The sequence below is a fragment of the Pungitius pungitius genome, chromosome 6 (genome assembly GCF_949316345.1).
Source record: "Pungitius pungitius chromosome 6, fPunPun2.1, whole genome shotgun sequence".
NCBI lineage: Eukaryota > Metazoa > Chordata > Actinopteri > Perciformes > Gasterosteidae > Pungitius > Pungitius pungitius.
The window spans coordinates 6294052-6310882 of record NC_084905.1 but is presented as its reverse complement, the minus strand read 5'-3'; the positions used below and the strand labels follow the sequence as shown (position 1 = coordinate 6310882).

At 44.7% G+C, this 16831-nt stretch overlaps 1 protein-coding gene across 1 annotated transcript in view; it reads left to right on the top strand.

The window, feature by feature from the left end:
• The first annotated feature begins 1477 nt into the window (after positions 1 to 1477).
• The window catches only part of jph3b (junctophilin 3b), a 32779-nt gene continuing 17425 nt past the window's right edge, over positions 1478 to 16831 (top strand). The window contains exons 1-3 of the mRNA XM_037451571.2: positions 1478 to 2158; positions 14247 to 14733; positions 15995 to 16360. Of these exons, the coding sequence (XP_037307468.2) occupies positions 1777 to 2158; positions 14247 to 14733; positions 15995 to 16360 (1235 nt within the window). The 5' untranslated portion in view covers positions 1478 to 1776. The remainder of the gene's footprint in view (positions 2159 to 14246; positions 14734 to 15994; positions 16361 to 16831) is intronic.

Genomic DNA, 16831 nt, shown 5'->3' with positions numbered 1-16831 from the left:
TCGGTTAAGGTAATTAAGTTCTAGCGGACCTTGATATTTACCATACGGACATGAGTGTTGTCACTCTTCTATATCAATTTGCAAGTGAGTGAATAGTTGTAACTATTCCTTTAAAGTTCACGTGTCCCTTCTATCACTACTGCAGTCGTCTCTAGGCTCTCCGATGGATCCAACCATCTAAGAGACACAAGATGCACAAAGACAGAGACAATGGGGGAGTAAATGATGAAAAGCTACAGGTGAGGGCAGACGCGAGTGTGTGTGTGTGTCTCTTTAAGAGCTGTAGCCTGCTATTGAGCAGGGGGAAGAGGAGGAGGAGGGGGAGGAGGTGATGCATTGGTTGGCTGCATTGGAACAGCCCTCTTTAATGAGCAGAGATCTGAGAGAGAGAGACACACACCCAGATCAGGAGAGAGAGAGAGAGAGAGAGAGAGAGAGAGAGAGAGGTACAGAGATTCAGCCATTGGAGGACAGGAGATTGTAAGACCAAGGCAGCAGGCAGGAAGGCAGGCTGTGCGTCAGCCGGCGCTCCGTAGGGAAACATGGAGAATAGCAGGGGATGCTGAAGAGGACAGAAGACAACAGTAACAGGATCATATAGATGGATGGTGTTTCATCAAGCGGGTCAACCTGAAGACAATCCACGCAGAGGATAAACCACTTATGGACGCAGTGGATTAAAGACGTGCAGACAGAAGGAGAGGGATTAGAGGAGGAGAAATTAATCAATTCAGTTGTTTATTTTGATTGTCTGTGTGTGCGCACTTGCTGTCGGAGACAGTGAGTGTGTTGCTGTGTGTGTGTGTATGTGTGCGTGTGGATGAGGCAGGAGACTGCATTGCTGCTCTCCAGCACCACAGGACAGAAAAAAAAAGAAGACAAGCAGATTACCTTATGTGTTTTCCCCATTTTCTGTCTCTCCCCCTCTCTCTATGCATGAGTGTGGTCCCCCACTGCGCGACCAGGCAGTGTGCGTGTGTGTGTGTGTGTGTGAATCCTGAAGTGAGCGACAGAGTTTGACTTTTAAATGGTCGTTTTTTGCCGGATCATCGGGACCGTAATTGAAGAAAAAGAAACAGTCTTTTTTTCTTTCTTCATCACACAACATGTCACACCTCCAATTTGGGCATCGGTGCTGATGAGAGAGCCTTAAAGGGTGGCTTCTATGCTGGCGGCTCGGAGGCTTGAAGGGCCGGGAGACTTCTCGGCTCTACACTCTAGTGAGGCATCATCAGGTAGGAGGCGGCTGAAGGGGCGGGGGCACTAAGCGGTTAAGCAGGAGGAAGAGTTGTCGTAGACCGTGCAGGCCGATGGCCCGGCTGGTGGAGCTGCTCAATGGTTTAAAACCCTGCTGAGAGAGGATAATGGCAGCTCTGGGTCCACTCCCCCCCTCTCTTCCCCCCGTCTGTCACCGAGAAGCTGGAAAGTGCTAGCCAATGCCACAAGGCGCCCACCAAGACGATGGTGTGAACTCAGCCTTTCCCACCGCTTAAGAAGACCACTGACACCCCCGCGAAGGGGACACGTATCTGTTGCTCATTTTGTTTACCCTCCCTTCTCTCCAAAACTGGACGTCAACAAGGGGTAACGTTGTTGGATTTGCATGGGAGTTCTCTCCCTCCCCCTCTCTCCTACTCCACCGCCTCCTCTCCCCTGACCCCACCAACCTCCGAGCTCCACCAAACAGTCCTTCTACTCTTTCCCTACGTTTTCTTTTTCTTTTCTTCTTCTTTTTTTGTCGAGGCTTCAGGGGATTTGCCAAGACCTGTTTCATGCATGTCCACTGGCGGCAGGTTCAACTTTGACGATGGGGGGTCATACTGCGGTGGGTGGGAGGAGGGCAAGGCGCACGGCCACGGGATCTGCACGGGACCCAAGGGCCAGGGCGAGTACTGCGGCTCCTGGGCCCACGGCTTCGAGCTGCTGGGCGTCTACACCTGGCCCAGCGGGAACACGTACCAGGGCACCTGGGCTCAGGGTAAGAGACACGGCGTGGGAGTCGAGAACAAGGGCCGCTGGGTATACAAGGGCGAGTGGACACACGGCTTTAAAGGAAGATACGGCGTGCGGGAGAGCACGGGCACGAGTGGGAAGTACGAAGGGACCTGGAACAACGGACTGCAGGACGGATACGGAACAGAAACGTACTCGGATGGAGGTAAGAGGGAGGAGACACACAGGCAGATGCATTGTGGGTGTTTTTTGGAGTGGGTTAAAATGTGTGTGTGTAAGGACGTGTGAACCAACCAGCACCTGTCGAGATCCGTTACTTGGGATTGACAGACGATTGGCATCTGTGAAAATGACTCGTTACTTGAGAATGATTGACATGTTGATGACAGATGTGCAATAGGAGGAGTTTTTCCAAAAGTCGCCTCCGGTCACTCTTTCTTCTGTGCCTTGTCGACACACACACACACACACACACACACACACACACACACACACACACACACACACACACACACACACACACACACACACACACACACACACTCATCCAGAGTTAGGGTGTTGCAAGAGGACCGTCTATGAAAATGACTCTAATTTTCTAACTCTGTCTCTTCCTCTCTCTGTCTTTTGTCCTCCTCGCCCTCACTCACACAGCTTCATGAGGACACACTGTGTATTTGGAGGCGTTCAATTCAGGCCATTCAGTCTTAAGGGATGAATAAAAGGTTGGAGGGACAGATGAGGACAGCAGCTCCCAAGTCCCAAGAAAAAATGTTTTAGAAAACAAGGTTGGGTAGAGGGCTGAGAGATCAAACCTAGGTCTTAATTTCCACACTTACATGTACCATGCCACTTCTGTCTGCTGTGAAATATCTATCAAATACACCATACAGAACGTTCACACTCCAGTGACAGTGTCAAAAGCTAATATTCCAACATTCTTTCCCTCCATACCAGGTGTTGCTAGTTGTGGTTTTGAATGGAGTTGCTCTTCAGGCCAAATGCAAATATGCATGCTAACATGCTAATGCTAAACTAGTGTTTACCTTCTCAGCTCAGAGCGTTAGCATGATAACATTTGCTAACTAACCCAAATCTTGAATTTTCATAATCAATACTGTAGAATGTACTGCTCATTATCTTTTCTAAATAAACTTCCATTGAAGATTTGCCTGAGTTGCAATTTACTTCCTTGCAACAAACGTCTTGGTCAAATAAAAATGTTTTCTAACAAAGGTATGGTAGCTATGATGACTTGGTTTTTCATGGTACATGAACAGTTAGTATAATCTCCTCTAGTCGAAAGTGAAGTTAACCATTCACCCCAACCCAGATGCTAAAGTATCCCTCTGAGACGAGTGGGAGATAGAACAGGTGGTCCTTGGGAGAAGCCAAAGACCAACAAGGTGGATACTAAATCGAACCTAATCTACAAATTAACTATATCTGAAACTGATGTAGTTGAAGTGTTGTTCCAGTCCATCTAGTGGCTATGGAAATATTTTGTGGTGTTTTGAGTGATCCCGAGAGCCATGACGCTAGCAGAACGACAAATACAATCCAATTGCCAAAAAGATTTCCTTTTTTACTATTATGACTCGTACAACTATAAATCTGACAATCAAATTATGTGTTTGCCACTATAATCTAGGTCCATAGGCATAACCTTTTTTAATGTTACTATAATTAGGTTAGAATATTTATTGTAATTTATTCATCTTTAATTCATAATTCCCATATTTAAACATCTTTAATTTGTAGAATACTTTTTTGAACCCATCAGATTTACCCTGTACTTGAAATCAATGCTATCAATGCACTTTGAGTCTCTTAGGCCGAGGTCAGTCACTGTTAATGAGACACCACGCACCATATGGATTCCTGCTTAAAAATAGACACATACACACGCACACACTTATTGTGCGAGCAGAGTTGCACACACATGAAATCTGGCCGTGTGAGTTGAGCAACAGAGCTGACAGCAGCATACATGCAATAAAAGCTTTGTTACATAACTCTACAACTTGCAGGCCGTTTTACAATGCCGCCCTGTACCACACACATACTTACACACACACATACACAAGGCAACACTCCTGAGCTGCCTTATAAAATCTGCAGATCAGACTGGTTTGAGAGGTTTAATCACGTCAAAGGAGAAGATAACCAGGCAGAAGGAGCAGACGGTTGGATGAATGGAGGTGGGGGAGGATAGATGGATCGACAGATGATCAGATTAATTGATGGATGGATCAGTTAAATGATGACAGATAAGGGAAAGATGGCGGGTTTGGTGGATGTATGGTTATTGTGATTGCTATAAGAGTTATACTCTGATCAAGAGAGGAGTGAGTTAAAGACAAAATGGATGGTAAAAAAGTGAAAAAGAAAACCACCCAGAGAGGTGCATGTTGAAGACTCACATACTGTAAATGCAGGAGAGATTGGCCTAGTTATGAGTGTTTATCTTGCTCAAGCAGTACACTGTGTCCTTATTGCAACAGCATGCATTCCTCCTTTGTATGAACATAAAGGTGGAATTTTTTAATGAAAAAAAAGATTGATTAAGTCGGACTACAACAGCACACAATTTAAAAGTAAGATGATAGGAAATAATGCCAGACATCATAGATACTACCCACCATGTTTATGATATCTCGGCAATGTCATGTCTGACTTTATTCCTATAAATCTTTTGTATGTGTAATCCAGTAACATACTCTACTAATTATGTCATATATCGTACATCCCCTTCTCCCTTTGGCATAGTTAGTTTCAGGATGAACTTGGTTCGCGGCAGATGTTCGATTTGCATCCATGCTGCAGGAGTTTCAGGCCAAAGATTAACATTGTGCTGCTGAGGTGGTTGATAGAACATCAGAGGTGTTGAAGTGAAAATGAAGTAATAGCGCAAGTTCAGACAGGAAGACTATACTCATGTATGTCTGAGCTTGGGGCTTACTTCTCGTGCTCTCTCATTATTTCCTTGCAGTCATAGTTCAGAGTTGTTAATCAGGACATCAGCTGTTTAGATCAGCTAATCTTTTCCAACAACAAAACAACAATTGCATTGTTCGACTATCATCTTGCTTCTGCAATGGTTGTCTCTATACCTTTGTTTTGCAACCCTTTACCTCCCACTCTCTGCCCAGTCATCATTTGTGCAGCCTCATCAGCAAACACCACCACCATGTCTGGTCTCCAAGGGGGATTTATCTTGCTGTTGCTCAAGGAAGACGTCCATCAATTACAAATCTCCCTGTAAGCGCCAAAGACTCTGAATACTTTCCTCTATCATTATCATCTTACTTTTGTCACTCCTGGCTTAAATGCATTTAGTATTTATGTGTGTTTGAGTAGTATAGGAATAGTTTGCTTTGCAAGATAGATGGCTAAAGTAAGTGACATGCTAAAGATAGTAGCCATCCTTCAATCCAGTTGTTATGCTAGACCTGTGACAGCACATCTAAGCAATGAGCAGTAATAAATACTTTAATTTTGTCCTTGTTGATGAGACTAATCAGAAGTTATTACATTTAATCCATAACGTGGTGGGATAAGCTTGCTAGCTTGTCGTGTCGTTAGCTAGCTATCTTGCTAATCCCACCATGCCCCTTTAACGCTATGCTGGCTATAGAACATGAACAGAATTTATTTTCAACTCCTCTGACAACAGCAATGCAGGGTCTAGATACAGCATTAGGTTGTCACATTTCATTCTCACTCACTACGCTTCTCAAAGTAACTACTGAACTGCTCAGTTAGTCAGCTACTTGCCAGAGGAGGGGTTGTTCCCGGGAAGTTGGTCCCTTAAACGGTTGATGGGCAATGGTAGACACACAAAGGGCCTCTTTGACCATCCAGTTAAAGTGATTAATGTCCCTTTTACTCCTTTTTAATATTTATTTATAACGTATGCATGGACCCCACAAATCACCGTCGACGTTCAGCAACAATATTGCTTGGGCAGATATTCGTGCATGTGTGACTGTGCCCCAGTGCTGCCTTGTCCAAAGCAATAATAGTCAAGACAAGACATCCGAAGATGCTCCGGTGCCTACATACTTTTGGATCACACTATGCACTTTAGAGCCAACTTCGTTTCCCACAGCCAGGTCTAAACTCACTGCCAGTCCCACTCTCCCTTCCAACTACACCTGATGCAACGTCTCTCACAAACACCCCTCTACTAGCTCATCTCTGCTGTTTGGCTTTTGGTTCCTCTCCTACGTTTGCCAACATTCCTCTCTCCTCTCCTCACCTCCCACCTTGCGTTTTCCTCCCTCGCTCCACTGCATTTCCACGCAACCGCTCTGTACAGTGGGGTTTCCATAGCAACGTTCACCGACATGCAGCAGGTCAGCGTGTCACAAGGGACTGAGTGTTCCTCCCTGCTATTGGCTGCCCAGCTGGCTCTACCGGCCTCCGATTGGCTGGCTTGGCCTTCCGGGCTAATGGTGTTTACTGACATGAAGAGCTTAGCTGACTGATTAACAACCACACGCACATACACACACACACACACACACACACATACACAAAAAGAAATAGAGTGAAGTAGAAAAATGAAAAGGCTGCTTCAGTAATCATTTTAGTGAGAAATGAAGTGAGTCACAAAGGGAGAGGCAGAGATTACAACTGTCGCTGTGTCCAACGGCCGCAACAGCTAGAGATTACAGCAGCAGTGGGTGTTGTATCTGACAAGATAATACACCACACACAGTGTCAAAAGCACAACAATCCATTTAGTTGTCCTGCTACTACATGAAAATAACAAAATAAGAAAAATGGCATTCCTGAGGGGAACATCCAACGGCGGATGCTTTATTAAACAACGCTTGTGACAGCTCAGAGACGTCCTGGAACCTCCCTCCTGTCCCCCAGCTGTTGGCAAATACGCCACATCATAATTGCCCGACATTAACATATCTTGCTATCTTGCTAAAGGCAGTGAAGCAAGTATTCCAGCTCTGTCCATGTTATGTAAGCTGACATAATAAATTCACGTTTAGTGCATTCAACAACTACATGAATGATTATCGTAGGTGGGTCTAATCAAGAAGACAAGAACTCAACTCAACACTCAAACACTAATTTCGGTTGTGTAATGGTTGGACGTGACGTCTGGAAGATTGGGGTGTATATATACAGCCTATTTGAGTGTGTGGGAGGACACTCTTCAGTGCCTCTTTGTATCCTACTGGCCTTTTGACCAAGACGTGTTTCTGTTGACCACTCATCCACACACCAGGTTGGTGTTCAGATTGTAGTATCAAAGTACCAACTACCATTTTTTGGTTGAACCCTCTGGGTTCTCAATCATTGTATCATCCTTGCATTCTCTACAGGTTTATTATCACTCGTGGCATTACTTTCAGACAGGCACTGAGTAATGTAAACACTTTATTGATGGCTGTCATCGAGGCAACATCTTTGGTGCTCACATGTCAATTGTCAACGTAACTAAACGTGATGAAAAACCATCACAGTTGGGCAGAAAATAACTACGTACAGTAACAACACTTTGGAAAAGTCATGTGTTTGTTCGATCGCGCCACCTGTCCCAAATTTTTCATTGTAACTTAATACTACGTCACAAACTCTGACAGTGGCTTAGTCACTTGGATGCGTTCAAAAGACGGTCATTGCCTGATAAGTGATATCCATTCCATAGTCTCCCTATCAATGCCATCAAATACTCCTTAATTTCATGGAAATAGATCAGCGAGTTGTATTCCATCAATGCTCAATCCCGCTACACCGAGTTAGGATTTAATAAATACAGGATCTGTCTCTGTGAAAGCCAGTATGCTGCTCCTGTTGCTAAATGTAGACTAATTCCTTTATTCTGTTCAAGATGATCCTGTTAAGCACTTCTTCTGGTATGCGTAAGTGAGTTTGACCCTTTTGTAGTTTGTGCAGTTGCAACAACCTTTATCGGAAAGAGAGGTTAAAACCTTTCCAGCATGCTGTCGAAGGAGGGATGTTGGCACATATCCCCGTCTTTCAGGATTTCCACAGGATGCATTTAAATCCACCCTTGTTCTAAGTAGATAAAGTATATCCTTTCTTTAAATGTGTCTTGTCACGGAAAGGTATGCCTGGATGTTGATGAACGCTTTGGCTCGTGCAGGAACCAAAGCCTTTCAAGAACAGAACTTACGCTTTGACCAAAGCATTTGAAAGATTGGCGGTCTCATCTCATACTGTGTATCTGGCTTGTAGTGGAAAAATGTGTCTATATTCCAACATATATTAATGATATAATCATATGTAATTGTTTGGGTATAGCTATAGATATATCTAGCTAGGTAATGATTGACAGTTCGACAGAGGTAGAGGGAAAAACGGAAGGAGGCCCACAGACAAAATAAGACTCCAAGCATGCAAGGTTGTAGAGATACGGAGACCGAAGAGTCTTTGCCACACTGAGGATTGCAAAGGCACAGGAAGAGATTGTGTAGGGTCACTAGCAGTGGGACACAGGTCTCATGAGTGTTTGTGTGTGTTGACGCTAGGAGACAGAACCAGGGGGGGTCAGCGACAAGAATGAGGGAACCAGGCTAGCATCAACGTACCACAAATGGGGGGTGGGGGGGGGGGGGGGGGGGGGGGGGGCTAGTGAAGCACGAGGGGGAGAATAGTAAGGAAAACATCAGGATGATGATCTTGCAGTTGGGATAGAGGGGGAGGGTTTCACTTAATCTAATGGTTGAAGAAATGTACAAGCTTAAGTGTTGTTTCATCGCCTCGTTAGGGTCTTTCTGACGAGAATGAGCTTGGTTTATTTGAATGTGGGTCGCTCAAATAAATCTCTGTGAATCAAAGAATCCAAGTGTGTTCTGTGGGTTTGTGTTACTGGGAGTTCCTGGTCTGTGAGGATGTGGTTCCTCACCACGAGTCAGATGAAGTCAACAAGTTAGAGAATATTTGGAAAATAGTTAAAACTGCAACGAATTAATCCACAGCACCACCAACTTGCTGATGAAGCCACTGGGGGCCCTTTTTTGATGCAATGCCATTGTTCCGGAGGCTCCTTCTTCCAAAACCCAATAGTCAGTAAAATGTCCTATTGTCCTAATGTCTGAAAGCGCATTTGCCTTACTCCCCGTTATCCTAAAAACTAACTCCCATTGTTCTGAAAGCCCATTCCTCCAAAAACAAGAACATTCCGTGCAAACAGAGGTACCTTGCTACATTTTAGACAAATTAACATCATCAAACCCTCTGGTCGCAATGTTTTTTTTGTCCTACATTGGCAAATGCATGTCCCCCCGACTCTACCTCTGATTGGCTTACCCTGAATGCCCTTACATTAAACCTAACTAATCTCACTCCTCATGCCTAACCCAAATCAAACCAATCTGCTTCTTTTTTATGTTTCTTGCAGGCGGAGTTCGTAATTGCTGAGACCTTTTGAACAACAGTTCAACATCAGTTTAAATAAATCATGGGCAGTCGGAAGACTTTTAATCCAATGGGACACTTTTCTGACTATTGGGGTTTTAGAAAAAGTGCGTTGTCAAAACAATGGGAATGCCCACATAATAGATAATTGCTTTGGAAAGTCCAAACATTAAAGTATATGATCCTTAAACCCTGTTTGTAGTTTACCAAACTATAATATGCAACAAGGTCATAAAAAAAGACAAATGGGTTACAAAATGACCAACACGGGTGGAAATATTCAAATTGTCGGGGCAACGGCACAACATGCTATCATGGGGCTTTTCGATGCCAGTTTTCAGCAGATAAATAATCCTCAAACAGGAATCTGAAAGACAGACAGAAAAAGAGCCTAAGCAAAATCTCTTAAACGGATGATGGTCCCACACAGTGATTTACACAGGCAGAGGGTTTGCTTTGAACTCACTTCCCCTGCCTTCAGTGTTCAGTGAATGTTTGGTGTGTCTGTCTGCTATGCGCCTGTGTATCCTGCCAGGGTGCATACCTCCTTGTCTGTTTGTTGTCGTGTCTACCTGTCTAGTTACCATCTGTCTTTCAATTTGCTTATTCCTTATCACATACAAGGACAAAAAATTCCACATGCAGTGCACCAGACTGGAAAAAGTGACACTTCCACAGCGAAAAAAAATATTTCACTCGCTTTCTGATTTTTTGCCATTGCTAACACCTGCCTCCTCCACTACGACAACAACCCCACTGCAGGCTTCATCTTATGTAACGGGAGTGGTTTGATGTTTGTAGTGAGGATTAGCGCTGCTGTCTGAAACATGAAAAATATAAAGATCTCTCTTGGAAGTCTGCCCGCCATCACTGCTGATGCCATACTAACTGGACATACTCATGAGGGAGTTTTCCCTGGGTGCACATGCAGTGGCATGGTGCGGCGACTTCTCAAAAACCAATGATTATAAGAGATATAACCATGAGAGGAGGGTATATAAAATCTCACTCTTATTTTGTTTTGGGAAAGCACATTCCCCTCGCAAATGTACTGTAAAATAATAAACATATATTAAGAATACATGGTGCATCGAGCAAAATTCTTCTTGCTTTATTAGTTACTGATAGTGAATTTGTGTACCCGTACTCTTTTATATTGAGGAAAGGGTACAGCCTTGCACACTAAGTAAAAGAGATGATGCAAGTGAAAAAGCAATTGTTAATCTTGTAATTATAGATGTCTTGGTTGTGGTTATGGAGCATCGTGGAATAAATGAAGAACTGAAAATGCTGTCACTGGCACAAACAATCCGAGACAGAAAACTCAACTGTGTGCGAAACTTCACTTTGTGTCGTCTAATCTTACCTGTTCTCCCTCATTTCTCTCACATACACAAACACAGACAGACTCTGACATGCAAGTGCTGACATGGTGAAACAACACATCAATAAATCATAAAACAACCCATTTTAACTTCTATAGTCCGTTTCTTTTTGCTCTTGCTTTTTCATGCCGCTGTGTTTCACGGATCAATAATTTGAGGTGTAAAGTAGTAAAAGGGGCTACAATGTGGTAATATTACTGCACATTGGCCACTTTGAATCCTCTGGAACAAGTGAAAGAATAAAACACCAGTCATAGACAATACGGCTCAAACAAACCGGCACAATGCACAGATTTTGACAAGCGTCTTTGACTGCTGTATCCTAAGTATGAAACACGGACCAGTGGGGACCTAGAAATAGAGAACAGACAGCGTGCATTTGTTAAAGAGACAATTATGAATTCAACCTGGGGGGTTTGGCCAAGTCGCTGTGGCTCTGTGATGTTTCCGCTGCTTTGATCTCCCTGCAGTAACTCTTTCTGTGCGGCCCCGGTAGCGTTGATCGGGGTTACAGGCCCGTAGGATCCGAGAGTGCGTCCTGTTGGGCCTCCAGTCAAAATCACTAAAATAATTTTGGCATGCAAGTTGGGAAGCAGATTCCCCCCTCAACCATACGGCCTGAGGTTGAGGCCTTTACATCTAAGGAGGTAGAATTTCTTTTCAATACGGCTGTGACAGGTTCACGATGAGAGGAGGGTGATTTATTCTGTTGCATGTCAAAGCATTTTTGTACTTCCCGAGTATTGCAGATAATATCTATGATTTCCATGTAATGCATGATAACACACACAAACTGTAGTACATGAGTTTGATTTAGAGGGACTGTCAGCACCAACAGCCTGCGTTGCAAAATGTGTGTTTCAGCACCATGGAGAGCGACATGCCTGTTTGAGAAGCTGCCCAGTGCCCAACTGACTATTTGATTTACTCAAACATTACTGGTAGTGGGTGGTATGTGCTTCCAAGAAATCACAAAAAAGTAAAAAAGAAAATCGGTAGATTCAATGTTCGGTCTCAGTGGACGGAGTTTGTGACCTTTTGAACCGACGCGTAGCGTTTCGGGATAAACAGATGTTTAGGATGACTCTTTCAGGCAGGAACATGAACAGGATAGTGGCTCCAGGAACTAATGTTATGAGATTTTATTGACTAGTTGTCTCTTCCATCTCCTTCACTCATGGATGAAAATGCTATCTCTCTCTCTCTGTAATGTGGAAGTGACCAGTGGGAGCTGATTCAGCACCCCGTCCTCAGAAAGGGGGGGGGGGGGGGCACAGGTTGTGACACTGAGACTATGTATTTTTATGCCAATGGAGGAATCCTTTGGGTAGCCTTGACATGTGACTTGTTTGTGTTTTAACAAGCATTTCACACCGGTTTTGGTAACATTTTTCAAACAAAAGACTCATGACATTAATTTATTCACTCACACTCTAGATTGCAGGTTTCTTAGTCTGAGAATGCGCTCTGATTAAACAGCATTATGATAAATACTGAGGTCAAAATGTTCAGCTTTTGTTGACACTATTTATTAGTTTTCATTCAACTTCACAGCCATTTTGGTGGTTGTAGGATACGGTTCTGTATTGTTGTCTTTTTTACCAAATGGCGTGGACTTTAGTCACAATACTTGATCTCATGACTCAAAAATGATTACTTAATATGATTACTCTGAAAAAATCAAACACAGACAGTAGTGAATTTGGACTTAACTTGGAGTTGCGCCTTTTCACTTAAAAAATACTTATAAAAAGCTCTTGGCTAAAGCAACACATGGCATTAGGCTCCACCACTCCTCAGCGTACGCCGAGGGTCACAATGATGGAATCAGATACACATCATCTGCAGTGAGCAGGAAAGCCACTCTAAGATCCCTTTACTGAACACTCTGTTCCCCCCCGAGATCCCGTCCAACACAATAAAGAGGCTAAACTAACGCTGGCGGATTACAATACCCTTTGAGAAGGTGTTTGTTTTACGCCCGGGATGTGAACACAGCTCATACTGCGGCGGAGTAGGAACAACGCTGTTGGATGTCAGTCAAAACTGCAACTCCACTTTGAAATATGCTTTCTTAATTTCTTGCAGAGAGTTAGATGAAAAGATTGATTTCAGTAACTGTTTGCTCAGAAACCTGACCAGTAGCTCATATTTTATCCTCCCCCCTCCCCTAGGTCTGATTCTAATAGTTTCTGCACGGTCAGCAGAGACACAAGTGATATTTGGCTCAGTGTCTCTCCTTCGTAGCTCTCCTGCTCTGCCGCGCTAGCGGGCACTTGATGAAGTGCTAATCTAGTCACGCAGCTGCATGGGTGTTTTTTCTTTGTACGTGTCAGTCTGTCTGTGTCTGTGTGCTCTTTGATCCGTCTGTCATATGGTCTTACAGCTGTGTGCTGACATGATTACAAAGGCCTGGCCAGATGTGCTGACCAGCTGGCTATGACACCAAAGTTGCTTTTGTTTGTGTGTGTGTGTGTGTGTCCGTTTGATAGGATAACATATTGTCGTAATGACAAGGGCAGGTTCAGAGACATCACTGCTTCTAATTCAAGTTTTTTTCCCCATGGATGTGCTTGTTGTGCCCGTGAAACTGTAAGCAAAAATACGATTGGCTCACAAGCACTTGACTGAAACTTGAGCCCACCAGGGAAACGTTTGTGTGTCTGTGTGTGTGTGTGTGTGTGTTTGCGATAGAGATTTAGAATGTGGTCAAACTCCTTATATGGTCATGTAGTTTGGTTGGGAGCTTGTGCGCTTGCAACAGAATGAATCAGAGTGCTGTTACATCAGAGGTACGGGCAGGCGGGATGGATCACTTGCACTCTTATTGGAACACACACTTCCGTTTAAATGTGTGTGTGTGTGTGTGTTAGCGAGAGAGAGAGAGAGGAATGACAGAAACACACATAATCAGATGGCCTACTTTTCAGCAACACAGGGATGAAAGGACAGTTATGCAGCAGTACGGGTTGTGCAGAGAGACACATTGGGAATGGATGGGAGTCAATAGACAGAATACAGTACAAGTACACAATTTATTACTGTCAAGTAATTTGATCAAAAATACTTCTGTATTCAAATGGAGAACTCGTGACTTTTTGTCATTCAGAATTATTCATTTAACATGCACAAAAAGGTACTAGTAAAAGGTACCTATTGACCTTCCATAAACACATACACACACACATTCTGGACTATGTACAGAGTGAGCATGATAAAAAGTCAAAAGAAAGAATACAAGTGATTCCACCAGTGCAATACCTCTGAATTGGCACACTTCAAGGACTACTGCCAGCCACAACTGTTCCCCCCGAGTAAAAGACAAAGCTTTGTGGGATCCAATTTGGAAAGGTCATCTTCCCACTTAGCTGGCTATCCAGCCTTTGCATCATGCAGTCCACGTGGCAAAGGAGTTCTGTTCTTCTCAAACCCTGCACAGCACTAACCTACAAATCATATATTGCATTGGTTTTGATGGTGTTTTCTCCCTTTGTTCCTCAGGAACATTTCAAGGCCAGTGGGTCGGCGGGATGCGACACGGCTACGGAGTTCGCCAAAGCGTCCCCTACGGCATGGCGGCCGTCATCCGCTCCCCGCTCCGTACTTCTATAAACTCGCTCCGCTCCGGTTCGGAGAACAGCAACGGCACAGCTCTGCTGGACCGGACCGGGGCGGTGGTCCCCGGTCCTCCCCCCGTTCCCGGCACTTTGACCACCAGCGTGTCCATGTGCAGCACGGGCAGCAGCGGCAGCAGCCCCGCCGTGTCCCGTGGGGGCTTCGTGCTGACGGCACACAGCGAGGCCGAGCTGCTGAAGGGGAAGAGGAAAGGCGGGCTGTTCCGGAGGTCCATCCTTTCAGGCCTCAAGCTGAGAAAGTCCGAGTCCAGAAGCTCTTTGGCCTCCCAGAGGTCCAAACAGAGCTCCTTCAGGAGCGAGGCTGGGATGAGCACCGTGTCCTCTGCTGCATCTGATATAAACTCTACTATAAGGTAACAGTAGGAGTGGATGATTTCAATGCTCAAAACAGCTATTTATGTCCACATATTATGTCAAAACCATCCCATACCATCCCGTACCATGGGCAATCCCACCCTGTCCTCCCTCAAGAATGCTGGAATCCCTTTTTTCCCTGCATTTAGAAACTTTTAGATAACTGGAGAAAAGAAGGTGTCATCATGAGGTAATGTAATGAATGACAGTGGGGAGGAAGGTGGCGTGAAAGGACAAGGAGGAATGACGTGTCCGAAAAGAGCCGCCGTCCTTCGCGTGAAGGACACCAATACAACAACAGGCACCTATCCTACATAAGAGACTGTAAAATGGATTGGCCCGCGGCCCAAAGGGGCTAACAGGTCAAAAGGTCAGCTTACTAGTGAGCTGGCCGGATAAAAGGTTTACATTGTGATATCCAGCGATAAGCCTGTTGTCTTTGTCTCTCCCCTCCGCTGTTGTCCACTGGGTTTACTTTGAGGCGACCGGCTTGTAGTCGTTCTATGGATCCTTGACTTAAATAAAAAACACAACCTCTGAGGGCTCATGTATGAGTGCAAGAACAAATACAACATTTCTATGTAAGGCCGTGCAATTAATAAGTTATTGATGGATGTGATGGATATTCTTTCTATTTGAAAAGATTATAGCACTAAATCTTCTGCCGGGTCCAGGGAAAACATACTAAAGGGAAGTAGAGATCTAATAAATGAACCAGAGGAGGCGAGATGAAAACAAGCTTGTGAAAGCTTCTTAATCCTTAGAAACTTCATAGAGACTGTGCAGCGGCTCACCATGAGGGGGGCTGTGTCATTTGAAGAGACATGGACAAGGCAATGAGGGGGGAAACATCAGTAAAGCACCTCCTTAAGATGTGCATTCTTCATAACGCATCCCCAAAAAAGAAACATTTTCCATTTGGGAATTTGATTTAAATGTATGTATACTTAAATTAGGAGGAACAGTTCAGCATTTTCAGAAACGCCCTTATCATTTCTCTCTTCGAGTGGTGACCGATTCCTATTGTTTTAGGGGAGAAATTTGATCTGGGAATTGTCTTTTTGCAGGCATAAGTCGTGCTTCGGGGAGCCTTGTCTTGTCGTTAGGGTGAGGTCGCCAGCTTTAGTACCGTTAGGTACCGTAGAAGTTGTATATTGTCATTTCATGCTCAGCTCATGTACAACCAGAAAGAGCTCTCACCCGAGTACCCGGATGTAAGGTCATTGACTGAACGCACCGTGCGACCTCTTGCCGTTCCAGTCTCGGAGACGCGGACGCAGAGCTGGCCGTCGCAGAAGACGACGTGGACGCCACAGCAACGGAGACCTACTGTGGGGAGTGGAAGAACGACAAGCGGACCGGGTTCGGTGTCAGCCGACGCTCCGACGGCCTCCAGTACGAGGGGGAGTGGCTTAGCAACAAGCGCCATGGCTACGGTTGCACCGCGTTTCCCGATGGCACCAAAGAGGAAGGGAAGTACAAACAGAACATCCTGGTGAGCGGCAAAAGGAAGAACCTGATCCCACTCCGGGCCAGTAAGATCAGAGAGAAGGTGGACCGGGCCGTGGAGGGAGCCCAGAAAGCAGCCGACATCTCCCGACAGAAGGCAGAGATCGCTCTGTCCAGGTACGGCCTCTCGTGTGTTTGTCATTTCCCTCCCTTCCTTTGGTTGAAGTATAAGTCTAGTGTGTATCCAGTATAGATGAAAGCTAATGCGTCATTTTAAATTATATTATAGATCTTAAAAGTCCCTTATATCCCTGTACAGCAACACAAATGTCTCTGCCACACATTCAAATGTTGTGTTTTCTTTTATGCCCCTTCTTATTGGTTTAAAAGGAATGGGGCTAAATTTAAGGTTCTGTGTTGTACTTCTTGACACTAATCAGGTTTTGGACAGGTTTTGGTACATGCTGGATCAATCGCAGGGCTGACATAGAGCCAAACAACATATTCACTCACCTACAGGTTATTGAGAGTCATAACGCCGTGCCATAGAAGAGTATTTGCATGGACCGGGTTTGACTTTCACTGCTGATGCGATTGCTTGGGTCAGAAAAAAAAGGGAGTGAAATACATTCGCAGTCTTCGAAACTG